A 25,332-nucleotide genomic window follows, 5' to 3' on the forward strand; every position below is an offset into this window, starting at 1 on the left:
GCCCGCTTACTATCACACCACCCTCGGGGAAGGAAGCGCTCCAAAGCCAGGTGCTGTTGGCCCGGCGGGGCCCTCCCGGGCCTGGAAAGACCCCAGCACCGGCGTCAGCGGGGACGGCGCTGCGGCCCTCCTCCCAGAGCGTGGCCTCCCGGCCCTACAGCGGACGGCCTCACCCCAGAGCAAGCAGCCCTCTGGCCGGCGGCACCTACCAGCTGCTGGATGCGCTCGTAGACCAGGTGCTGCGGGAAGGAGGCGTCCACCGGCTCCACCGAGAAGCGCAGGCGACCGTCAGCCAGCTTCTCCAGCCTCCGCAGGCAGGAGCGGAAGTGGTCGTAGGCCTCGCACGTGACGTCCAGGTGCCGCAGCGTGAAGTTGAGCCTGCACACAAGCCGCGACACACGCCCCGCCCATCACCACCCGAGGCGCTGCTGCTCCCTGGGGCGGCCGCCCTTCCGCGTCCGTCTGTCTGCCCGTCCGCGCATCCGCAGGAGAGCCTGGGAGTGGGGACGGTTACCGCCGCCACTGTACACGCGTGGGGACTGGGGCTCAGAAAGGGGGCTCACGTGCCTGAGATCACACGCTCTGGGGACAGAGGGCCCCTTGCGGAGCACATATGGGAACAGCAGGCGACAGAGAACCACCCCTGAGGACCAACCTCCCTGCGCCTGGACTGCCCATGACTGTGCCCAGAAAAAGAGGGCCAGGAGCCCTGATGGGCGGAGGGGCAGCGGGCAGGCTGCGGGGTGAGAGTCCAGGGAGGGCGGCTTCTGAAGGGCGACTTCAGGGGGCTACCCTGGTCCACAATGCAGTTTAACTTGCGGTTCAAGCTCTTTGCCCCGTTACCTTTTCCACAATCCTATTATGAAAAATTTCAAGCATATAAAAGGAGCGAGGGCAGTATGATGAAATGCCCAGCTCCAACCACTGTCAACTCTTGGCCACTTTGTCAGCTCTGCCCCCACCCCCCAGTTCATTAAGAAGCAAGGCAGGACATCGCAGCATCTTCTCCATAAATGTGTCAGTATGTATCTCGAAAAAGGGCTCTTTTTACCTGAAACAGACTTAAATTTTTTTTTTTGCTATTTCTTTGGGCCGCTCCCGCGGCATATGGAGGTTCCCAGGATAGGGTCTAATCAGAGCTATAGCTGCCGGCCAGCCTACGCCAGAGCCACAGCAACGTGGGATCTGAGCTGCATTTGCAATTTACACCACAACTCACAGCAACGCCGGATTGTTAACCCACTGAGCAAGGGCAGGGACTGAATCTGCAACCTCATGGTTCCTAGTCGGATTCCTTAACCACTGCGCCACGACGGGAACTCCAAAGATAATTCTTTCACATCAAATACTCAGTGTCGCTTTTCCTCACTGCCTCACTTTTTCCCTTTAAAGCCCATAAAATCCAAACCCGAGTGAAGACATCCACAGGCCGCCGTGGGTCACATGGACCCCAAGGGCATCCTGATATCACTGGTATCAACAGCACTGCAGTGGATGCACCCATCTGGACGACTCTGGGCACGGCCCGCAGGGCCTCCCCAGGGCGAGGTCCAAACGCTGAGGTGGGGTCATTCGGCGTGTTTGGTTTCATGGCTTTTGCTACCCATTCCCAACTGTCTCCAGAAGAGCTGTGGGGACGACTGTCAGAATTAGAGGAAACGTGTGTAGCACGCCCAGTACGGCAACTGTCACTCCAACAATAGGAGCCCTGAGGTTTCAGGACGTTCTTCAAGGCTCAGGCGTGGAGAGACACACGGTGTCCTGGAGCGAATGTTCAGGAAGAGCAGGGGCCCTGGGCGGAGTGTGGCGTCCACACGTCTTCGTGTGGTGCAGGCATGTGCAGCCGTGGCCCCAACGGGTCCCTGACTCAGCCCTCCTCTCCTGAGCTGTAAAATGGGGGCTGCAGTGCCTACACCTGCGGCTGGCGAGCAGATGACGTAAGGCCAGGCCTGTGAGGGCCCGGCCCGTGTGGCACACAGCAGGCACCTGCCGAGCGCGTGGCGAGGACGCCCCTGGAAGGTGAGGGTCTGGCTCTTGGGGACGCCAGCTGGGCCGCGGAGCTCACCTCTTCTCCACGGAGAGGACGGCCATGCAGGCATTCTTCAGCCTGTGAGCCAGCCGGGAGAGGGTTTTAAACACAGCGTCTGTTAAGTCGTCATCGTAAAACACTGCGGGGAAGAAGACGGGCAAGGGTCAAGGGACTTGATCCCCAGAGGCCCGGGAACAGCCGGGACTGGATCTGTACGGACGGGAAGAGCTAGTCCCCAGGGCGGAGCCTCCAGGCCGATGTGCTGCGACGCCCTCACCTTCGGCCGCGAGCAGAACGGTGGTGTGGCCGTACAGGTCGGAGACGTCCTCTTCCGACCAGCTGAAGGGGACCTCGGGATCTGTGGAGGCAAAGGACACCTTGGGCTCAGTCTTTTCTCTAAGGGCCCCCAGCTCTCAGGGAGACGGACTGAAAGAAGCTTCAGAAGAAACGGGGCTGGGTAAGCTCAGGGCAGGGGGCTCCACCAGGCGGCCGCGCCATGGAGAACCTCAGGGCAGGAGTGCCCTTGCTGCTAGGGGCCTGCCTCAGCCCGGGGGGCGGGACGACTGGGGCCTGACCCACAGACTCGGTGGGGAGAACATGATCTGCCCCTCTGCTCATGGCCCTCCTGCCCCTGGGCACTTGCTGTGTGACCCCAGGAAAGGTGCTTCACCTCTCTGGGTTGCAGTGTTCACACTAAAGTGGAAATAATGCTCCCCTCACACGACTGTCAGGGAGACCCAAGGGCCTCAAGTGTGCCAGGTGCTCGGCAGGTGAGGCACTCGAGAAGCAGCGATTTCCCTCACCTGCCGTCTGACAGGGAAAGCAGAAGTTCCTGGCAGAGAAAGACCTAGCGTGCAGGCCGGAAACAGCAATCTCCTGCACCCAGCAGGCCCCCAACTCCCTGCCGTGGGCAGAGGCCAGGTGCCAAGTGGGAGGCTGCTCCCTGGCAGGCAAATGGTCTGAGCCCTGGAGTCCCAGACTCCAGCTCCGACCCTGACCTGCCAAGCACCCGTGACCCTGGCAGGCACTGAGCCTCTGTGAGCGTCCGTCTCCCCCGCATTCGGGGACTGACGCAGTCTGTACATGATGTCGAATCTGAACGACAGGGCAGGCGGCACTGAGAATGACAGCTGTCACCCTCGGCCAGCGGGGCAGGGACTCTGCTCATCAGCCAAGGCCACGGGGCCGACAGCCGCGAGGCTGAAGAATCGATGGGACACAGGAGGTGGCCACGCACCAGTGCAGAGGTCGTCTTTCAGCCAGTCCAGTTCCTTGACCTTAACCACACCGCCTGCAAGACAAACAGGGGAACTCCCCAGACGCTGAGCACAGCAGGGAAGACGAACTTCCCTCCCCCCGAGACCCACCCAGCCACCGCCTTCCCCGCCGTCTTCCATCCCACGTTTGTGGAGTGCCGGGCAGTGGCCCATCTGCCCAGGAAGCAGGCTCACAAGGCATGACCCTGTCCCAGGGGACTGGCAAGCAGCAGTCGTGCCTGTGAGAGGGCCGTGCCAGGTACCCCAGAGTAGAGGGACTCCTGTGGAAAACGGGGAGTCAGGGAGGCCTTTGAGAAGGCGCTTTGTGCCCATGCCTTCCTTCCAGGCCTGCTGACAGCCTGCTATGCCCCAGGCTTTCCACAATGAGACACAGGGCATCAACCACAGATGGGGCCCTGCCCTCACAGAGTGTGTGGTCTAGTGGGTGGCAGAAGCCAACCACTGGTCACACAAAGTGTTGGAAACACAATGGTTCAAGGTGAGAGTTTGTCAGGAGCCTGTGACCCTGCCTGGAGGTCTCAGCATGATTAGGAACCAACAGGAGGACAGGAGACCATTCCAGGTGGTGGAAACAGCAGGGTAGCGGCCCCAAGGGGCGGGGGCCCTCCAGCAAGGCCGAGGGCTGCTGAAGCCTGTGGGGCCAGAGCAACCTGATCTGATTCTGGAAAAGTGTCCCAGGCTGCTCAGAGGAGGAGGCCCAGATAGACAGGCCAATCAGGAGCTGGCAGCCGGCGTCCACACAGCAGCTTAATCCTGCAGGTGGTGCAGGAATCTGCCGGTCAGAGGGCGGGGGCACCCCACGCAGGGGAGTGAGTTTGCAGCTCGCTGGATGCAGGGCTGGGCAGTGGTGCTGTCAGGAGAGGGGCAGGAAAAGCGGGTGGGGCCAGACCAGGAGGTTCAAAGTGGGGGGAGGGGAGCATGGACTTCACTCCTGGAAGACGTCAGTAGGAATCAAAGGGTCAGGCTGCATCTTAGAAAGGTCACTTTGGATGCCTGGGCCCCTGCAGCCGCCAGGGAGGGGAGAGCTGAAGCAGGACGTGCCGTGGGCGTGGAGGAGATGAGGCCAGGACAGAGCCACCTTGGATCCGGAGCAACATGAAACCGTGTCGGCTGCTCCCTCCACTCGGCGGCATGTCCAGGGTGCCCCGGATCTGGGTGTCTGTCCCACCTGCCAAACAGGAAACCCCCAACCCCGGGCAGGACCCTCTGGGCCTCACCTCCAGTGGCAGTCAGGTGGCTGTTGAGGGCAATGTTTCGCTGGCACATGGCCAAGAGATCGGCACCGACGTCTGGAAAAGACAGAAGGGGGGGCTGTACAATGCTGGCCAAGACCACGCCTCCGCCCGGAGAGAGCGGGGCTGGACCGCTGACCCCAGAAATGCCCAGAACTACCACAAAAGTTTCTCTGTGTTTTACACCCAAATGAAGTATGTTCAGCCTGACGCTCCTTTTAATGATTCTCCTCCTTCAACAAGAGAAGCTCATCCCGTGGGGACAGACATCTTGAGAGCGTATGAAATGTGCACACACTTCCCAGGTCCACTCTTGGCATTTTTTAATGACCCTAAGAGCTGGTGTCATGGTCCCATTTCACAGATGACATGGCTTGGGTAGAGCCAGCGCTGGGATTTGAACCCAGGTGTCTCTGACTCAAGAGGCTTGCTCTCTGACACCCCAGAAAACTGAACAGAGAGAGAAGAGCGTCTGGATGTGACGTGTGGAGACAGAGCAGACTCGAGGGCTGGAAGCCTAGCCCTGGGGCCTGACTCACTGCCGCAGCCATGGAGCAGTCTGCTGCTCTGATGAGGTGGGCTTCCCGCCACTTCAGCGGAACTGAGTCAGTACAGTGAGCCCTTGATGGTGGGGTGGACAGGGTTTTACCCAAATTAACTTTCTTTCTTTTGGCTGCGCTCATGGTGTGTGGAAGTTCTGGGGCCAGGGGTTGAGCCTGAGCCACAGCAATGACAATGCCAGATCCTTAACCTGCTGCACCATCAGGAAAGCCCCCAAATTAAATTTCAATGGAGAATGTGCATGTGGCAGGCACACACAGTCCTGTTAATGGCATTTGCCTGCCATCGTGGTTGTGGCTGCCCCCACCTGACTGCAGACCCCCAGGAACTAGACCACTGTCTGCATCCCGGGGTGTGTGGGTGGGTGTGTGTGTGTGGGTGTGTGTGTGTGTGTGTGTGGGGTGTGTGTGTGTGTGTGTGCGTGTGCATGCGCGTGCGCGCGCACACTGAGCTCTCTGTTCGCTGAGGGTATGCAGCTGGCCCTTTTCCTGGGCCCCTGAGTAAAGAGCATACTGACAACACAGGACTCGGTCAGCAGTTTTTTAAGCTTTTCTGCTATTTTTTGTCACAAGAGATGAGAGAGAAGCTGAGTGGGGGTTGGAGCCCCAGGGCTGCCCTCCATGGGTCTGCTGACCCCCAAGGGACCTCATGAAACTCTGCTCCACAGAAAACAGGCTGAACCCCCCTGCCCCCAGAATGAGGCACCAGGCTATGAGCCAGTGGCTGCAGGACCTTGGGCCAGCAACCCCACCTCAGCCTTAGCCTGTCCATTTGGACAGAGGGGACGGTGACAGGCACCCTGGCCACTGCCCAGGGTTGCTGTCAGGTTATACGTGCTGATGTACCCGAAAAGCCTTTATTAACTGTCACATGCTGCCAGGATGCAAGCACTCTTCATGTCTGTGACTCTCCCTCGAGGATAAGGTAACTCGATTAGATGCTGCCATTAGCCACCGGCCCGAGCACAGCCCTTGGGCGTTGCTTCATGGCCTGACTCTGAGAAGCGCACACTGGTAATTTACGCCAAATTGCTAAGGAGCAGCTAGGAGCATGGCTGCACTGCAGACTCCTGATCAGTGGTTAAGGCAGCGTATCTGAAAAGCACGCCCCCAGCTTTCTGTTTCCAAGCTCAGAAGCAGAAGATGAGTGGCCGTGAAAACGGAAACGGAATCGATGAAATGCAAAAGCCTGTCAGCAGAGACCACTTTCTGCAAGGAGATGTAAACACACGCTCATGAGATAGCACTCGCTTATAAACTGGTGTCATCTTCCTACAAGAGCACGTTGGCCAAGCTGGAGCATAGCTGGCAGCACTGCCCTCTGGCAACGTGACCCCAGCACACTACCATATGCAAGATGCCATCAAGGGGGGCTGGGTGACAGGTACGTGGTACTTTCTATTATATTTGAGCAACTTCTATGTTAATCTCATATTATTTCAAAATATAAAAAATTAAAAAGCAGTCATTTAGCAATAAGTACCAAAAGCTTAAGAAAGATTCGGCTCACTTCTAGGAATCTAGTCCAAGGATTATCAGACAACAGTGCACGGAGAGGTATTCGTTGCAATGCAACTGGTAAATGCAAACAAAACAACAGCTAAAATGCTCAGCAACGCAAACATGGTTAAAAAAGAAAAGGCTGAACTATTACCTGATCATTAGAAAAGTCATTTATAAATCATTTTTAATGACAGTGGAAAATGCTCTTTTTGTTTTTCAACATTCTTGGCAGGCTATGGCACTGAAATATACATGGTTTGACTTCAGCTATGGTTGAGAGTATGTACACACAGGGGAAAAGGAAAAAGATCATAGAAATAGATATACAAACAGTTTAAAACAAAAAAAAAAAAGAAAAGAACAAATAGATTCTACAGCTCTCAGCTCCCTGAGGACAGCGACTGAACCTGCTGCACTCACTCCCGGGTCTCCCATAGGTAGACTGTCTGGGCGTGAAGTACGCGAGCAGTGAATTGTTGGATAAATCTGGGGGTTATAAAATTATGAGTCTATTTTATTTGTTCTACAAATTTCCCACAAAGGGTAAGCAAGAGTTCCATACTCAGGAACAAATGATAAGCCTACTTTTAAGCCTTATGAAAGGCATATTCCTCCAGGCTTTCTGAGATGTTCACTCTCCTGAAGGGGTGTGAGCAGGGGTCCTGCCCCTGCTGGGGGCAGCTGGGTCACCCTGGCATCCCTGGGAAAACAATGCAGGGCAGAGCGGACCAGTGGAGAGGACGGCAACATCAAAGCAGCCAAGGTCCCATCTCCAGGGTCCCTCCCTCCCTTTTTTCAGTATGCGCTTTGTGAAGAGACGAGCCCCATCAGCCTGCGACGTCAGAGCGTTACCTGTACAATAAACAGTCCGCGCCACGGTGGCCGCGATGATGCTGGTGAGGCCCGTGCCTGCCCCCAGCTCCAGCACGGTGCGCCCCTGGAAGAGGTCCCGCCGGAACAGGATGTAGTCCGCCAGGAGCAGGGCGCCCCGCCACACCTGGAGGGGGTAGGGACAAGGAATGACAGGTGACGTGAGGCCCCAGAAGAGACCCTTCAGGGCCGAGGGGAGCGGACGGGACCTACCCACCTGCTTGCCAACATCCTCCAGTGGGGTGGCCATGGTGTGCTCTGAACGGGCAGAAACCGAAAGAGAAAGGGCCACCGTGAAAACGGGGATGGACAGAACCCAGACAGACAGGGTGCAGGGGAGGCGGGTGTCCTAAGAGCAGCAGAAACAGGCTGCGCCACCAGGAGGGGGTGTGTGAGCGTGACTCAGGCCAGGCACTGCAACTCACTCTCAGGTCACTGGGTCTCTCTGCCCTGAGGCCCCCAGACACGGGTCATAAGAGGACTTGGCCCAAATCAATCAAACACTCATTCCCCACACTGTACTTTTATTCATTTTATTTTTTTCCTTTTTAGGGCCGCACCTGCAGCATATGGAAGTTCCCAGGCTAGAGGTTGAATCAGAGCTGCAGCTGCCAGCCTACACCACTGTCACAGCAACACCAGATCCAAGCCGTGCCTGTGACCTACACCACAGCCCATGACACCACCAGATCCCTAACCCACTGAGCAGGGTCAGGGATCGAACCTGCATCCTATGGATACCAGTCAGGTTCATTACCGCTGTGCCATGAAAGGAACTCCTTCCACTTTTAAATATCTAATAACTGAATGTTATGATCATGACATATTTATGTTGTTCTGATCAAATGTATGCTAATAATAATCACAACTCATTTCAAAATATTTTCTAACACTCAGAAATACATTAGAAGTTAACCAAATAAGTCTGAATCTTACATCCTTTTTTAGGTGAAAAGAAGTCTGTGAGGATGTATTCTCAAGCACAAAATACGTTAGGATAAAATCTGGTGCTGGTCGGGGGTGGGGAGAACAGAACTATGGGGTCAGGGAGAAAAAGGAATGACCACATTTTTCTTGTTAAGTAAGAGCTGGCTCTTGTGTCTTTCAGCAAGATGATGATGGCTATCACATCAAAGCCCCAGGACCCAGGCATGGCAGGGAGGCTTCACACGCTCTCATCAGACCAGCTCTAATCAAATCAAGGCCGGGTTCACATGAAAACAGGAGCGGGGAGTGAGGGGAGGGGCGAGGAGAACACCAAGGCTCCAGCCATGCTCTGGACGCTCAGTGTCAGCTGGCCCCACCGCCCTCCCACGCCTGCAGCCCACGGAGCCCTGCCCCTCATGTGGGTCCTCTCCCGTCTCCCCCACTCCAGCCCACCTGGATGAGCCTCCTGGTATGCTTGGCACCCTCCCATTGGGATCTTGGTCCTTCCTCCGAGGGGTCTCATGGACTTAAATTTTGCCTCCACCTGTATTCAAGAGGTGCCTGGACCACGGGCTGAGCTCAGAGAGCCCTGCGTGTGAACCAGCTCGGTCACGCTCCAGCCGGTGGTGGGTCACTGAGCTTCTCAGCCCCGCAGCCACAGTTTGCTTCTTTCCAAAGTGCACCTAGAAACTATCATGCTAAGTGAAGTCAGCCATACAATGAGACACCAATATCAAATGCTTTCACTGACATGTGGAATCTGAAAAAAGGACAGACTGAACTTCTTTGCGGAACAGATGCTGACTCACGGACATTGAAAAACTTACGGTCTCCGGAGGAGACAGTTTGGGGGGTGGGGGGATGTGCCTGGGCTGTGGGACGGAAATCCTGTGAAATCAGATTGTTATGATCATTATACAACTACAGATGTGATAAGTTCATTTGAGTTAAAAAAAAAAAATCAAAGTGCAGAAATAGCATCATCCCCTCCTCCATGGGCTCAAAGGCTCCCTAACCAGGCTCAGGGGCGGGGGTCCTGCCCCAGGGGAAAGTCCGTTTATACGTCAGCAATTCCAGAGGCACCGTAAAGACCTAAGCGCCCAGCGTGAGGAATGGACCCACGAGACCCCAGGGTTAGCGAAGGGGGTGAGAGAGTCTTGGTACCTGAGCCGTGTCCGCCCTCTCAGGACAGTCTCCAGACCTGCAGGCACCCAGACTCTCCTGCTCAGCCTGTCTTCTCCCCCCACACTCACGTCAGTTCCCAGGAACGAAGCTGCGGGAGCTCACGTTCACGAGCACCTACGATGCGCTAGGCACTGTGCCGTCTCTCCCGACTGGAGTTCCTCACGACTGGAGAGGGTTAAACCCATTTCACAGACGAGGAAACTGAGCTCTGAGGGGTCAAGGGGCTTGTCTAAGTCACAGGCCAACAGGAAAGGCCTGTGACTGGGGAGCCGAGAGCCTGAGTCCAGCCCTGCCTCTCCTGAATTCTCGCCGGGGCCCAGGTTCTTTATCTACAAAACTGGAAAAATGATCATGATTTATCTCGAACCTTGGGACTGTGGATTCCCAGCAGGCCCGTGGATTTACTTTACATTTTTGACAATCCCCTGAACGAATCTGGAAAACATTCACCTCCCTCCAAGGAAGTTTTTGAAATGGGCCCATAACCTGGAGGATAACAAGGCTCGGTTCAGGGATCGGAGGGACAGGGTGGTCAGGACGGGGCATCTCTTAGCACCTGCTCTGGGCCGGGCCCCGCAGGAGGCACCTACTGGGCGGTATTTAACCCAGGAGGGCAGCTTCCCTGAGCCCACTGCAGGGGGTCCCCAAACTGAGGCTCTGGGTGGGCAAGACACTCGTCCTGGGTCCCCTGGCTCGTGAGGAGTGGAGGAAAGCCACAGGACACTTGCATCCAGGACCCCGTCCCCTACATCACGTTTTACAGATGTGAAGGTAAGCTGTGGATGGGCAAGTCCGGAGTTACTGCTTCAGCTCAGTGTTTAGTTACCATTTCCCTCTCCTCTCTCGGGGCCATGGGCACCAGCTGACGGTGAGCTGGAAAGGAAGCTAAGCTTCCACATGCTGTGACATGGGGCTTCAAGGGGAGGTGAGAGGGAAGAGGCAGGCGGGGAGCTGGCCCTGCCCCGTGGGCCTCTGTTCTTAGCCTGCAGGATGCGAAATCCCAAACCTTTCCTTTTGGCCGCTCCCACGACCTACAGAAGTTCCACAGGACAAGGATCTAACCGACGCCATCACAGCGACAATGCCAGGTCCTTAACCTACTGTGCCACAAGGAAACTCCAAAGGCAAATTCCAGACCTTTAAACTACAAAACTGGAAAAGTGATCATGATTATCAGGCGCTTGCAGGCCAAGAGCTCGCTGTGGAAGAGCCAAGCCTGTTGCCCCCTGCTCAGGGAGGCCAGTTAAGGGAGCCTTGGGCAAAAGGAGCATTTGTCAACACCTGTGCTCCAGAAGAACAAAACTCCCTGATGTTCTGATCACATAACATGGGTAAGAAACAGGAGCTGTGGCCTCAGATCTACCTGGGTATGAATCATGGCTCTGCCACTGACTAGCTGTGTGGCCTTGGGCAAGTTCCTTAACCTCTCTGAGCCCCAGGTCCCTTCCATCCTCTGTGAAACAGGAATACTCATCCCTGGAAAGGCCATGGGGACTGGAGGTCATCCACAGGAAATTCAGAGCAGGGCCCCCACTGGGGTGGTGAGGGACACAGCTCGCCTGGGACCCAGCAGACTGCTGTCTTCTGAGGGGATGAACGGGCAGCTGTCAGAGCTGCTGTGCTGTCTGGGTTTTGGGAGGGCCCAGTGGACTCCACGCCCCCAGCCCGGGCCAGCCCTGGGGAAGGCCTTTTCCTCAGGGACCACCCACGACCCTGGGTCTCAAAGAACTGACTCAAGTCGGACCTCCTCCGCCAGGTGAGCCGTGCTGGGGAGGCCAGAGCCCTGGCCGTGCAGGTGACTGCAGGGATTCAGAACCCTCCCTCCGCCACCACACTGCACAGCTCAGCCTGCCACCTCATTTGTCTGACCCTCCGGGGGCAGGGGGCGGGGGGGACCAGGCAAGGGGATGGCAGTAGACGGCAAAGCACAGCAGGTGCTCCGCCACTGCCGGCCTCCTCCTGCGCCTCCAGGCTAATTCGGGATCCAACCCTTGCGTGCCGCCCTGCTCAGCTCTGCAATCTGCCAGGGCTCCCTAGTGCTGGCCCGGGCTGGCCAAGTCCGCCACCCACTCACCCCGACCCACACCCCAGCACACTGCGTCGGGTCAGGATGCTGACGCGGGGTGGCAGCAGCAAGGCTTCCGGAGCAGGTGCCAGCCAAGCTGGGACTGGTATGACAATCAGGAGCGTGTCAGGAAAGCAGAGGCAGGGGCAGGCCCTCTGGGATGGAGGCGGAGCACAGCAGAGGTGAGAAAGCACACGGAAGGGTGAGAGGGTGGGGGTGGTGGAGCTGAGGGGCAGAGGCGGGCAGAGCCCCTCACACGGGGCCTCAGAGGCGAGGCTGAGCACTGGGACTGTGTCCTGAGGGCAACGGGGAGCCACTGAAGAGTCTTGAGCTGCACAGGGACCCAACCTCTTGGAAAGCTCCCCTGCTGGCAGCAGCATGGGGCCCCCCATCCCGTCAGTGGTTCTGCTAACCTGTGCTGCCCCTGATGCCCTGGACTGGCCTGAACACAGAGCCAATGCTCAAAGACACCTGTGCAGCCCTCTAGTTACCTATTTTGATGACATCACGGGCGCTGCTCTCTCTCGCCTCGTCTCCCAGGACGTCGTCCTCCTCCTGGCTTAGAATCATGGGATGTACCTTGTCTCTCGGAGGCCCCGAGGGCTCAGAGGCAGAGGCGGCCTGAGGTCTCCGCACTACGTCCAAATCCCCATCCTCGTCCAGTTGAGCTCCCGCCCCCTCCTGGCAGGTGGCGTCCGCGCCCTCACTGCTGCAGCCACTTCCCGGAGGCGACCCGGTGGGAGAAGCCACCTCCGCTGGATCAGCTCTGTGATCACCACCTTCGGCCCCTGAGTCTGCATCGCAGTCTTGGTTCCAAAGAAGCTTAAACTGGGACAGGAAAACTGAAAAGCAAGACAAGGCAAGGAACTGAAAGGCAAGATGAAACCCAAGAGAACATTTTCACACAGTCACCTTTTCCTTCCTCTTTTTTTTTTTAAGGACCACACCACGAGCATATGGAAGTTCCCAGGCTAGGGGTTGAAAAGGAGCTTCAGCCTCTGGCCTCCACCACATTGACTCGGGATCTGAGCCGAGTCTGCAAGCTGCACAACTCACGGCAATGCCAGATCCTTAACCCACTGAGTGAGGGCAAGGATTGAACCTGCATCCTCATGGATACAAGTTGGATTCGTTTCTGCTGCACCACAATGGGAACTCCTTCCTCCCCCCGCCTTTTTTTTGGCCGTGCCCGCAGCATGCAGAAGTTCCAGGGCCAGGCACCTGTGCCACAGCAGTGACAATGCTGGATCCTTAACCTGCTAGGCCACCAGGAAGCTCCAGGCTGGCTCCTTTTCTATCTCCCTTCCTTGATCCCCACCCGGCAAGTGCTGTAAAGGCCAGGTGGAGACATCACAGCGCCAGGAGCAGAGGCCTCTGTGGCTCCGCTGTGAGCCTGCGGCTCCAGGGCAGCTCCCCCTGACAAGTTCATCCATGGCAGGCACGTGGCTCCCACGGTCTCACCTGGTTCCCACAGTGGCTATGAAGAGAGCAGTGTTGCTCCATTAAACAGAGGCAGAAGCTGAGGCTTAGAGGCTGAGTGAACTTACCACAGCCACGCTGCTGTGGCTGCGGCCGAGGCAGGATTCAAACCCCATCTACTCGGCCCTACGCTGATGCCCTCCTCATCTTGAGGTCTGGAGGCTGGGACAAGGGTGCCATGTCCCCCATGGGGAGGTTTTGGTAAGAGGCTGGGTGTCAGGAGAGTTGGGCTGGAGGTGGGGAGGGAGGGTGCAAGGACTTGAATGGACAGTCCAGGGCCTGTCCTTCCTGTCCCCAGGCTCTCTAACCACGGGGCAAGTCCCTTAGCTGCTCTGACCCTCGGTTTCCTGAATCCAGGGATCCAAATTGGAACATGAGGGAAACGGGAGTTACTAATGATGCCAGGACAACGAGCAAATATGAGGAGATCAGAGCTGGGGCAGGGGCAGAATGTTCTGGGCAGAGCAAGGTGCTCAGAGAGGAAGGCAGGTGGCTGCAGCATGTGAGGGATGGAGAGGAGTGGAAAGTGGCTTCGAGGCAGTGAGGGACAGAGAGAGAAATGTGGACACAGGGCGGGGCTGGGCCTTGGGCCAAGGTGAGGACCTATCCTAAGAGCAGGAAGCCACTGGAGGGTCTAATCAAGGCAGTGACTGATTTGCATGTTTCAAAACATCCCCTTGGCTGCTGGGGACAGGAGCTAGGGATGATGTGTGGGGAAAAAAACCAGGAAGCCCAAGCAGGGGGAACCAGAGGCAGCCAAGTCCGTGCTGAGGGGGCTGGCCTCGGGCAGGGGCAGTGGAACCTCAGAGCCCATCTCCCCACAAGCCCATGGGCTCCCTGAGGGCAGAGCTCGGCTCATTCCCCCTGCATCTCCAACATCAGGTCTGGGCCTGGAACAGAGCAGGTGTGGGGAAAACAGGCATTTATGCAGTGAAAAGGGGGCACTTGAGAAGCGGTGTAGGAGTTCCCATTGCAGCTCAGCGGTAACGAATCCAGCTAGTATCCAGGAGGATGCAGGTTTTTGATCCCTGGCCTCGCTCAGTGGGTTGAGGATCTAGTATTGCCGCGAGCTGTGGTGTAGGTCGCAGATGCGGCTCGGATCCCGCATTGCTGTGGCTCTGGCGTGGGCCAGTGGCTACAGCTCTGATTGGACCCCTAGCCTGGGAACCTCCATATGCTGCAGAAGCGGCCCTAGAAAAGGCAAAAAAACAAAACAAACAAACAAACAAAAGAATCAACTATACTTCAAAACCTCGCAGTGCGAGGCTAAGTCTTCCCCATCTTTCCTGTGAGAAAGCAGGAAACACGACCGGCCTGGGGTGTGGGGACCCTACCGGGCTGCCCCATGCCGTTCAGCCGCACCATGAGGTGTCTCTGGTTCGGGGTGTAGAGGTGGACGTCTGACAGCACGGTGTCGCTTTTGAAGGTGATCTCGTCCATGGTGGGGGTGGGAGCCGGCGACCATGGCCCAGGCGCCACATTAACCACGGGGCAGCAGCACCTGAGAGGTGAGAACAAGTCCTGAGTACAGCAGGTCGCAGAGGGGAGCAGTGTGAAGGGGCTCGGTCAGGTGGCAGATAGCTCAGCATCACCCCGGGAGAAAGGCCTCCGTTTTCAACCCTCATTCTTCCTGAAGGAGAAAGTCTCAGAGCCTCGGCAAGGGAACGGAAGCCAGCTAGAGCTGCTGTTATGGCTTTGCACGGTTTCATTTTCATAGCCATCTTTGATATTTATGGTAAGGATCTAAATTTCCATTTATACTGATAAAGTTTTTCTTCCCTTTTAATTTTTCCCAACTTTTTTATTATGAAAAAATTTGGAGTTTCCATTATGGCTCAGTGGATTAAGAGCCCGAATAGTATCCATAAGGAAGAGGGTTCGATGCCTGGCCTCGCTCAATGGGTTGAGGATCTGGCATTGCTGTGAGCTATGATGTAGCTTGCAGACACAGCTCCGATCTGGTGTTGCTGGGGCTGTGATGTAGGCTGGCAGCTGTAGCTCCTATTTGACCTCTATCCTGGGAACTTCCATATGCTCTGGGCGCGGCCCCCCGAAAAAAAGGCCAAGTTGAGGGCACAGTAAACAGCCATGTACCCACTGCTTAGAGTCAGTGATCTTTAACACCCAGTCATGTGACCAATCAATCTACGTAGGTTGTTTCTCCCCTAAACTGAGTACCTTCTAGACATCACAACAGTTTAACCCTAAATTATTCTTCAGCATCTGTCTAAGAACATGCTTCTACATAACCAAAAGACCATTAGCAGACTTAAAATAATTAATGACGCCTTTATGACTTAAAACCCAGTTCACGGTCAATATTCTCCATGTGTCACCCAAATGTCTTTGGCAGCTAGTTTTCCTAAACCAGGATTTAGTCACCATCTATGCTTTGCACTTAGCAGTTGTTTTCCTCTAGAAGTTGACCCCAGCTGCCCATACATCATCTGTAAAACTTTTTAAGTTAAAAAGTGAGAGGATTTAAAGGAAAAGCAATTAAGAGAATCATTATGCAGGTGAAATATAGACATGGAAAAGTTATGAGGGTGTCATGACAATAACTAAAATTTGGAAAACCATGCCTGAGGCAAAGTGGTCAAAAACAGGAAGATTTTGCCATTCAAACGTTCCACCTCAACAAAAAGCAGCAAACATCAGCAGCGCGCAGACAGAGCCTTGGGCTGTGATGCCGGGCAGAGCAGGTGTACACCCCCGTCTCCCACCTCCTTGCGATGTGACCTTGGGAAAGTTACTTCACCTCTCTGACTTGTTTCTTCAGCTATATTCTCTCCTTGCATGGTTCTGCGGGTGGGAAGGGTGGAGGGGGGCAGGTGACAAGCTCTGAGCAGTCTTTGGCCCAGCAGTTGTTAATAAATCCCAGAACTTCCCTATCTTGGAGTTGGTTTCAGGTGTTTGACCCAAACCTGCCCACGATTCCTGACCTCTTACAGGAACCAGTCCTTTCTAGGTCGGTGTGTGCACTAGCTGTGTGCTCCATGCACGTCATGAAACCTCTCTGGTCTCTCCATTCTTTCAACCGGAAAACGGCATCATCATAACCCACGCGGTCTGTAACTAGTTCCTACATTTAAGTACTTGCCCTGCGGAAGCAAAAGTTGTGCCAACACAAATTTTTTTTAATTAAAAAAAGCCACTCCCTTGCTCCATTATAAATTAACCTCCATGCTGGCTTTCCTATCCGACACCATAAGGCAGCACAAAGCAAGTGGGTTGTGAAGCGAGGCTGTGAATATGGTGATGGATCCAGGATCTCCTGGTGTCGAGGAAAGCCCTCAAACAGTGAGGACTAGAGATATTAGGATGGGTCCAGGAAGAGGATCCAGTCTACATACAGTTTAGTTAGATCGACCACAACCAATTGCTGGAAAGGCAGATTTGGCTGTTCCAGAATTGAAAGATGTCCTGGGAGAAAATATTGCAACTGTGCACCCAGGGTTCTTATGTATAGATGTTGACTAAAAAAAATTCAATGTGAAAGTTGAGAGTTAATTTTATTTGGGGTGACATTAGGACTTAAGCCCAGGAGATGGCATCATCAGGTAGCCCCAAGAAACCGCTCCGAGGAGGCAAGAGGGGAAGCTAGGATACAGGAGTTTTTGCAACAAAGGGGAGGCAGGAGGAACAAAAGATTGACAGAAAGCCGTTTCTCTGGGAAGACGGAAAGGTCTGGGTCTGGGCTTACCAGAACGGCTCCTTCGATAAGCTTCCCTGAGTTCCCTCAGGGCTCACTGGCCCACCCTTGGGAGTGGCTGTTCTCTCAGATGACTGTGACATCTTTTTTTCTGCCCACTAACTACAACCCAGGAGGCAGTATTTCAGATAGCCCTGGAATCCTGCCCCAAAGAGGAAAGGTGGACTATGGAGATGAAGTCATAAAGGTGTGTGTGTGGGCGGGGAGCCTGCAGCCAAGCACACATCTTACACAAGTTTGCTGCTGGTCTCGTGAAGGTTACGACTAATCACAAGGAGCAGATCTCATCACTGTGTTTTTCTGGATATGAGGAAATGCAAGAATTAGGCTCATAAAATTTTCTCCTAAAAATATCTATCTGAAGTCTTATTCTTTTGGTTTTCCCAGAGCGCTGACTGAGTGCCTCCCTCCTTGGTCTCCACCCTGAGCTCCAACTCAGGGGCTGCTGCGGATTGACAGCTGCAGTGGCTTATGTTTTACTCCAAGCAGAGGCTGATGGCAAGTGCCAAACTTCAGCTCACATAGACAAATAAAATAAACTCATATTATTTTCTAGCTGAAATTTCTATTTTAAAATTTAACTTGCCCAAGCTTCCCAGGATACACACTCTACCATTGAGTACTTGGTTTAATGGAGTCGTTTTAAGGGGGCTTTTCCTAGAACCAGATCTCCGGGAATAGAGAGGCACCTTGTACTGGTTTCCAGGTCTGTGTGAGAATTAAACGAGTGATGACTTTCAGGGATCAGGACGCAGTAAATGCTCAGCAAATAACAACAGCAAATCATAGCACTGATAAGAATAACTATTAAAGGGTGTGCTGAAGATGGAAAAAAGGTTAATAGTTTCTCTACTTAGGAATAGCTAACTCAGTCTCTGTCGGGGAATGCTGGGCCTGCACGGGCTTCAGTCCCCTCCTCACTGGAGAGGAAGGAAAGGACATCCCGACTGCAGACGGGATCCCCGCCCCCTCCTCTGAGCTGCAGGTTCACCCCACGGCAGTTAAATGCCCTTAGCTCTTCTAAGGAGCCAGATGCGGATACTGCCATCGGTCATCCTCCTTAAGAGATCTCCAGTTAGGGCTGTCCCCTCAAAGCGGTTTTGCTGGGATCTAGGGATTGAAATACTTCTCTGTCTTCCTAGACTTTCTCTTTGGGGGTGTCACAAGCTCATCCACAACCAGGACTGGGTGCGGAGTCTGGAATTCAGGCCCGGGTATGTGGACAAAGACACAGCACTGGCCACGGCGTGGAGAGCTGGAGACGGGCTCCAGGGCCCTCCTCCCCTGGGGCTCTTCCTTCTGTCTTGCAACCTCCCTGAACTCCACTCTAGCGGGTTAAGCATGGGTCTCTCAAACTGCAGTCGCGGCCCGGGCACCACCCTCCCTCCCTAATCCGAAACCCAGAGGGGCTGTTTGGACTGGGGACTGAAACCCAGGTGACAGCAGGGACTTCTTCCAACACCCTTGCCGAAAAGGGGAAACTGAGGCTAAGTGGGAACTTAGGATTCAGGTCGATGGGAGCTTGCACCTGAGAGCCAGGCTCAGAGCCAGGAGGCCCCTCGGACCCCACTCCGTGCCGCCGCCTCTCCCCGGGGCTTACCTGCGGCTGGCCGCAGCCTGAAGTTCCACCCGATCCACTCACCACTGTGCCCAGGCAGCCGCCATGAGGGGCGGCCTGCGCAGGCGCGGCCCCACCCCCTAAGCGTGCGTCTCTCGAATCACCCTGTGGCCACGCCTACCTGCCAGGCCGCACATGCGTGCTAGCGTCGCCGGCAGACAGGTGCAGCCCTGTGGAGGCGCCTGCCTAGGTTTGCTCTCACTTGTCCGGCTTTGCCTGCGCGGTTGACCAGCGTGCTAGCTATATATTAATTGTTATCCTTGCTTTTAGTACTCATTAAAAATAGCTGGTACTCATTTCATTCACTCCCGCACTCAGCAAGTCGCCAAAACCAGGCGAATCAAAAATCTCAGTGTTAATTGGCGTCTAACGGGAAATGAAATCTCATGCAATTGTTGCACTTTGGGTAAACTTCTAAGCACAGAGGACCACAGATGTAAAATGTGCACGCACTTACATGCGCATCTGAGGGTCCACATCAGATTCATGGGGCGTTATTAGAGTGACCAAGCAACAGAAGTAAGTGTTTTTAAAGGAAATGGGTTATTTCCTAAACTCCCCAGGACAGTATATGGAGAGCTAGCTAGGTATCTTAGGATCCCATGAAGTCTTGGTTGGGTTGTTCCCAGGGGACGTTGGTGTGCTAGGGGGGCGCTGAAGAAGGTAGTGTAGACACCTCTGGGTTTTTGTTTTTGTTTTTGTTTTTTTGTCTAAAAACTTGTGAGAATAAAGCAGGCAGAGCTATCTTTTAAAAACAAAAGTCAGGGAGTACCCGTCGTGGCTCAGCGGAAACGAATCTGACTAGCATCCATGAGGACGCAGGTTCGATCCTTGGCCTTGCTCAGTGGGTTAAGGATCTGGCATTGCTGTGAGCTGTGGTGTAGGTCACAGATTCGGCTTGGATCCTGCGTTGCTGTGGCTGTGGCATAGGCTGGCAACTACAGCTTGGATTCAGCCCCTAGCCTGGGAACCTCCATATGCTGCCAGTGTGGCCCTAAAAGATAAAAAAATAAAAAAATAAAAATAAAAACAAAAGTTAGATCACATCCCTCCTCTGTTCAAACCCTTGGAGGCACCCCACCTTGGACAGAAAGAGAAGCCAGGATTCTTACAGTCGCTCCCCCCTCCCCATCTCCAACCACCCCAATCAATCATGGTCCTTTCAAGTGCTTTGTACTGACTAGCCTATTCACCAGGGAAGCATCTCCCCAGGACACCCACCTGCTTTGGGCCTGTGCCCAAGCCTCCTTTTCTCAGTGAGCTCTTCCACGAACATCCTATTTAAAATAACCACCTCTCCCCACCCAGGCACTACCTGGCACACAGGAGCTGCTCAAAAAGTTCGATTTGTCCAATGAACTGCACAGGGTGTTCAGAGAGGGTGGGCAAATACAGACTCAATGTCACCGGCCGTCTCTCGGCTGCTCTAATTCATTAGGGAGTCGGACAGATAGCTGCTGGGGGTCTGGGCAGCTCCTCCCTGTGATGTTGAGGTAATTCACGTCATCACAGGCTTCCTATCATCATCAGGGTCAAGTTCAAACTCTCCCTCTGGATTCTGTCAACCTTTCCTCCCTGAAGTGAAGCCCCTATCTGTTCTCCTTTCCTTTCTTAGTTGTATAATATATTTGCTGGGCCCAGGCCTCCCTCACATGAAAACTATTTCCCAGCCTCCCTTGCAATAATGAGATCATGAGGTTAAACTAATGGGATAAAGCCAATAGGATGTAAGGGGAAGTATCATGGAGCAGTTTCTAGGACCTAGAACCCTTCCTCAAGTGGGAAGCCGAGGAGTCCTTGGTCCCTAATACTTTGTCCTTACATCATTCATGAGGTCCAAAGGAGATTTGCCGTGAGAGCCCTACACTAAGTTATGGCAGAGTGGGAACCCTGCTTGGGGGGTCACCTCCTCCAGGAAGCCTTCCCCGATTTTCTCCTCCTTCAGCTTACATGCTGAGACTCTGGATCCTCTCGGTACTCTCTACCCTCCCTATCAGAGCACCTGTGACTCTGCTTGTTGTGACCTGTTTACCTGTCTCCCCCACCAGGTTGTGAGCACCCCAAGGGCAGAAGCAGCTACTGGTTCCCATTGGCAAACCATGCTGGATTTCTCCGTATCTGCAAGGGAAAAGAGAATAAAACTCGCAAAGCAGTTAGCATCCTCCTTGGCATGCTGTGAGCACTCAAGAAATGGCAACAGGACTTATAAACCAATACAGGTGACCCTTGAACATGAGTTTGAACTGTGCATCATGAGTCAATTCATAGGTCTTTTTTTCTTTTTTTTCCCCCACTACGTAGGCACTACAGTACTACACAATCCATGACTGGCCGAATCTGCAGACTGTAAGGTTATATTTAGATTTTTGATTGTGCAGGGGGTCGGTGACCCCAGCCCCTGTGTTGTTCAAGGGTCCACTGTTATACCAGTCCATTCAGGTGGTAAATATCCCGGATGTGTTGGGGTGGGGGGGAAATAGCTCAACAGGCCCAGCTGAATCCACTGTTCACTCTCTGGCCAGGCCCTGCAAATGTGATTGATGGAAAAGTTTTTTTTGTTTGTTTGTTTACTTTTTTAGGGCCATGCCTGCAGCATATGGAGGTTCCCAGGCTAGGGGTCCAATTGGAGCTACAGCTGCTGGTCTATGCCGCAGCTGTAGCAACAGAGATCTGAGCCACATGTGCAACCTACACCACAGTTGACGGCAATGCCAGATCCTTAACCCACTAAGGGAGGCCAGGGATTGAACCTGCATCCTCATGGATCCTAGTGGGTTTTTTTTTTTTTAACCGCTGAGCCATGATGGGAACTCCAATGGAATGGTTTTAAGGTCCTATGGATGCTGTAACTAATGACCACAAATTTGGTGGCTTAAAACAAAGTGAATTTATTTCCTCACAGTCCTGGAGGCCTGAAGTCCAAGATCAAGGTGCCGGGTGGCTGGGTTCTGGCGAGGGACCTCCCCTTGGGTTGCCGATGGCCACCTTCTCACTCTCCTTACATGTCTCTTCTCTGAGTGCCTGAAGAGGAAGAGAGGGAGCAAGCTCTCTGGTGTCTCTTTTTATGTTTTTGGTCTTTTTAGGACTGCACCTGCAGCATATGGAGGTTCCCAGGCTAGGGGTCGAATCAGAGCTGTAGCTCCCGGCCTAAGCCACAGCCACAACAGTGTCAGATCCAAGCCGTGTCTGCGACCTACAACACAGCTCACGCAACTCCAGATCATTAACCCCCTGAGCGAGGCCAGGGATCAAACCTGCGTCCTCATGGATGCTAGTCAGGTTCGTTTCCACTGAGCCACAACGGGAACTTCCTCTGGAGTTTCTTCTTAGAGGGCCACTAACCCCATCAGATCAGGGCCCTATTCTTATGACCTCATTTAACCTTAATTACTTCGTTAGACACCCCATCCCCAAATATAGCCACAGTAGGGGTTAGGGCTTCCATATATGAATTCGGGGAGGCACGTTCGGCCTGTAATACCTTTCTTGCCTCTCTCCTAGCTTTTGGTGACTCCTGGTGACCCCTGGCTTGTAGATGTGTCATTGCCGTGACAAGTGCGGCTCCATCTTCACCTGGCCATCTTCCCTCTGGGTCTCTGTCCAAATTTCTTCTTCTAAGGACATCTGTTTACCCTGCAAAGACCCTATTTTACGATTAAGTTCATGTGCACAGGTTTAGGGTTAGGACTTGAACCTATCTTTTTTTTGGGGAGTGGGGGACACAAGCTGATTCCCAGTGGACAATGTCTTGCCAGGGATGCTCCAGACCCAGTTTTTCAGCCTCTGGCTGTGTGAGTCACCTATGCTACTGGGGTCCTCCTAGCTGAGGCTCCAGGACATCATGGAGCAGAGACAAGCCAGGCCTGCTGTGCTTTGCCTGAATTCCTGACCCACAGAATCCATAAACATAACAAGAGTTATTATGGGAGTTCCCGTTGCGGCTCAGCAGGTTAAGAACCCTACTAGTATCCATGAGGATGTGGGTTTGATCCCTGGGCTCGCTCAGTAGGTTAAGGAGTCAGCACTGCTGTGAGCTTGGATCCAGCATTGCTGTGGCATAGGCCTGCAGCTGCAGCTCCAGTTCAGTCTCTAGCCTGGGAAAGTTCACATGCCACAGGTGCGGCCCTAAAAAGACCAAAAAAAAAAAAAAAAAAAAAAAGTGTTACTATGGTCTGTGCTACTAAATTTTAGGGTAGTTTGCAACACAGCCACAGATGATCAGAATAAAAGGAAAGAGAAGTCATCCGTCTTTTTTTTTTTTTAATGCACCTGTGGCATATAGGAGTTCCCAGGCGAGGGTTCAAATAGGAGCTGCAGCTGCCAGCTTATGCCACAGCCACACAGGATCCAAGAGCCGCATCTGCAACCTACACCACAGCTCACAGCAATGCCAAGTCCCCCTAGTCCCCTGAGCAAAGCCAGAGATTGAACCTGTGTCCTCATGGATACTAGTCAGGTTTGCTACAGCTGAGCCATGATGGGAATTCTGAAAAGCCGTCCCTCCTTGCAGAGCTTTGCTGGTTAGGAGGTGAGGGCCCCCCTGCATTTCTGAGTCTCAGTTACATACAAAAGCATCCCTGAGGCTCAGACAGGTGAGGGGCTTTGCTCAAAAGGACTCATCTACTGAGTGGCAGAGCTGGGATTCGGACTCAGGTCTCAGAAATGTCTCAGCGCGTCTGGTGGATGGAGCCTTAGAGTGAAAAGCTTTCTAGTATCCCAGGCATGTCTCTTCCTTTGAGAGTCTCCCCCAGGCTTGGCAATACAAGGGTTACTGTGCCAACTCCCACAGGCCGGGGTGTACACTCCCGCCCCGCCTGGGCTAATGACACATCATGTATGCAATAGAGGAAGGTGGACAGAGGGCCAGATGTGTGATAAGAAACCAGCGTGTAGGAAATTGACATCAGGTGATAATTATTAGCCTGGGTATTCGGAGCAGCTGCATTTCCAAAGGTCGTGTGTTTACCAAACGCTTGAGGTGTTTTTTCCCCAATCAGCCCTAGAAGATTTTGTCCTCCTGGAGAGAGCTCTTCCCCTGGGTCTGCTGAAAGCAAGTGATGATAATTCTGCCTCCTCAAAGCCCAGCTAGGCCACTGGGTAATCATTTTCACTCACTTGATGTGTGATTGTGGAGAGCTCTCCCCAGGCTAGCTAGTCGGGCAAGTTCACTTCTTTGAGATGATTTTTTTGTTTGTTTTTTTTGGTCTTTTTGGGGACGCACCCCAGGCTAGGGGTCGAATCGGAGCTGTAGCCACCTGCCTTGCCACAGCAACACCAGATCCGAGCCACGTCTGCAACCTACACCACAGCTCATGGCAATGCTGGATTCCCCAACCCCCTGAGTGAGGCTGGGGATCGAACCTGTGTCCTCCTGGACACTGGTCAGATTTGTTTTCTGCTGAGCCACGATGGAATGAATGACAGAGAATGCGGCGTCAGGCATGACTTTCCTATACTCCTTGAGGTGATCTGAGAATATCTCTTGCATTTTTAAAAAATTAAAAAAATTTTTATTATAATTGATTTATAATGTTCTGTCAATTCCTGCTGTACAGTTATCTTTTTCTCAGTTATCTTCCATCATGTTCCATCACAAGTGATTAAATACAGTTCCCTGTGCTATGCAGCAGGATCTCATTGCTTATCCACTCCAAATGCTATAGTTTGCATCTACCAAGCACAAACTCCCAGTCCATCCTACTCTTTTCCATTATATCATTATCCCCCACCTTTTTTTTTTTTGTCATTTCTTGGGCCGCTCCCGCGGCATATGGAGGTTCCCAGGCTAGGGGTCGAATCGGAGCTGTAGCTGCCAGCCTACACCAGAGCCACAGCAACACGGGATCCGAGCTGTGTCTGCAACCTACACCACAGCTCACGGCAACGCCGGATCGTCAACCCACTGAGCAAGGGCAGGGACCGAACCCGCAACCTCATGGTTCCCAGTCGGATTCGTTAACCACTGTGCCACGACGGGAACTCCTCCCCACCTTTTTTTTTTTTTTTTTTGCCTTTTCTAGGGCTGCTCCCTCGGCATATGAAGGTTCCCAGGCTAGGGGTCTAATTGGAGCTGTAGCTGCCAGCCTACGCCAGAGCCACAGCAATGTGGGATCCGAGCTGCATCTGCAGCTTACACCACAGCTCACGGCAACACCGGGTCCTTAACCCACTGAGCAAGGCCAGGGATCGAAGCCACAACCTCATGGTTCCTAGTCGGATTCGTTAACCACTGTGCCATGACGGGAACTCCCCACCTTTTTAAAAAATGGTTACACCTGTTGCATATGGAAGTTCCTGGGTCAGGGGGTGAATCAGAGCTGCAGCTACTGGCCAATGCCACAGTCTCAGCAACACCAAGATTCGTGCTGTATCTGATCTGTGCTGCAGCTCGTGGCAACGCAGGATCCTTAATCCACTGATCGAATCCAGGTACTGAACGTGCATCCTCACCCACACTGTCTTGGGTTCTTAACTGGCTAAGCCACAGTGGGAATGCCTCTTGTAGTTTAAAGAACTCACCGATTTCACTAATTTTACCAAGTCATGTTGAAACTGACAGCACTAACAGCCTGAACCTACCTAAAGCCCAGATTGGGACTTGAACCCATGTGCCGGGACTCGAACCAGATTGGAACTTAAACCCATGGTTTGAAATTCGAGTTACTCACCCAGTGTCTGGACTCACTGAGGTTCAGGTTCTTCCCGCCTCCGCGCAGAAGGAATTCAGGGAGAAACAAAGTAAACAGCAAGAAACAAATTTATTAGGATAGGATGCTTGTGAGGGATGCGAGCGGGCAGGCACGGAAGCTCTGCCTGCGGATCCGGTGGGCTACAGTTTTATCCTCCAAGGGGAGTGGGGGTTGGAAAAGCCCGCC

General features: G+C 53.7%; 1 protein-coding gene across 3 annotated transcripts in view; it reads right to left on the minus strand.

Annotated features, from left to right (window-relative positions):
* METTL22 (methyltransferase 22, Kin17 lysine) overlaps positions 1-18,504 on the minus strand; it is an 88,200-nt gene extending 69,696 nt beyond the window's left edge. For 2 of the 3 annotated variants that reach the window (XM_085017631.1, XM_003124617.7), the window contains exons 1-10: positions 18,440-18,504; positions 14,462-14,628; positions 12,140-12,490; positions 7,689-7,729; positions 7,454-7,598; positions 4,524-4,595; positions 3,267-3,320; positions 2,307-2,387; positions 2,066-2,168; positions 210-378 (exon numbers count right to left, since the gene is read on the minus strand). In XM_085017631.1, coding sequence (XP_084873757.1) covers positions 210-378; positions 2,066-2,168; positions 2,307-2,387; positions 3,267-3,320; positions 4,524-4,595; positions 7,454-7,598; positions 7,689-7,729; positions 12,140-12,490; positions 14,462-14,567 — 1,122 coding nt within the window. In that variant the 5' untranslated portion in view covers positions 14,568-14,628; positions 18,440-18,504. The remainder of the gene's footprint in view (positions 1-209; positions 379-2,065; positions 2,169-2,306; positions 2,388-3,266; positions 3,321-4,523; positions 4,596-7,453; positions 7,599-7,688; positions 7,730-12,139; positions 12,491-14,461; positions 14,629-18,439) is intronic. The other variant, XM_085017632.1, reaches the window with a different exon arrangement.
* Between the last annotated feature and the right edge of the window lie 6,828 nt (positions 18,505-25,332).

This window comes from Sus scrofa, chromosome 3 (genome assembly GCF_054392235.1).
Source record: "Sus scrofa isolate SSC_HxYL_T2T_F1_AM1 chromosome 3, Sscrofa_HxYL_maternal_Yorkshire_Landrace_v2.0, whole genome shotgun sequence".
Lineage (NCBI taxonomy): Eukaryota > Metazoa > Chordata > Mammalia > Artiodactyla > Suidae > Sus > Sus scrofa.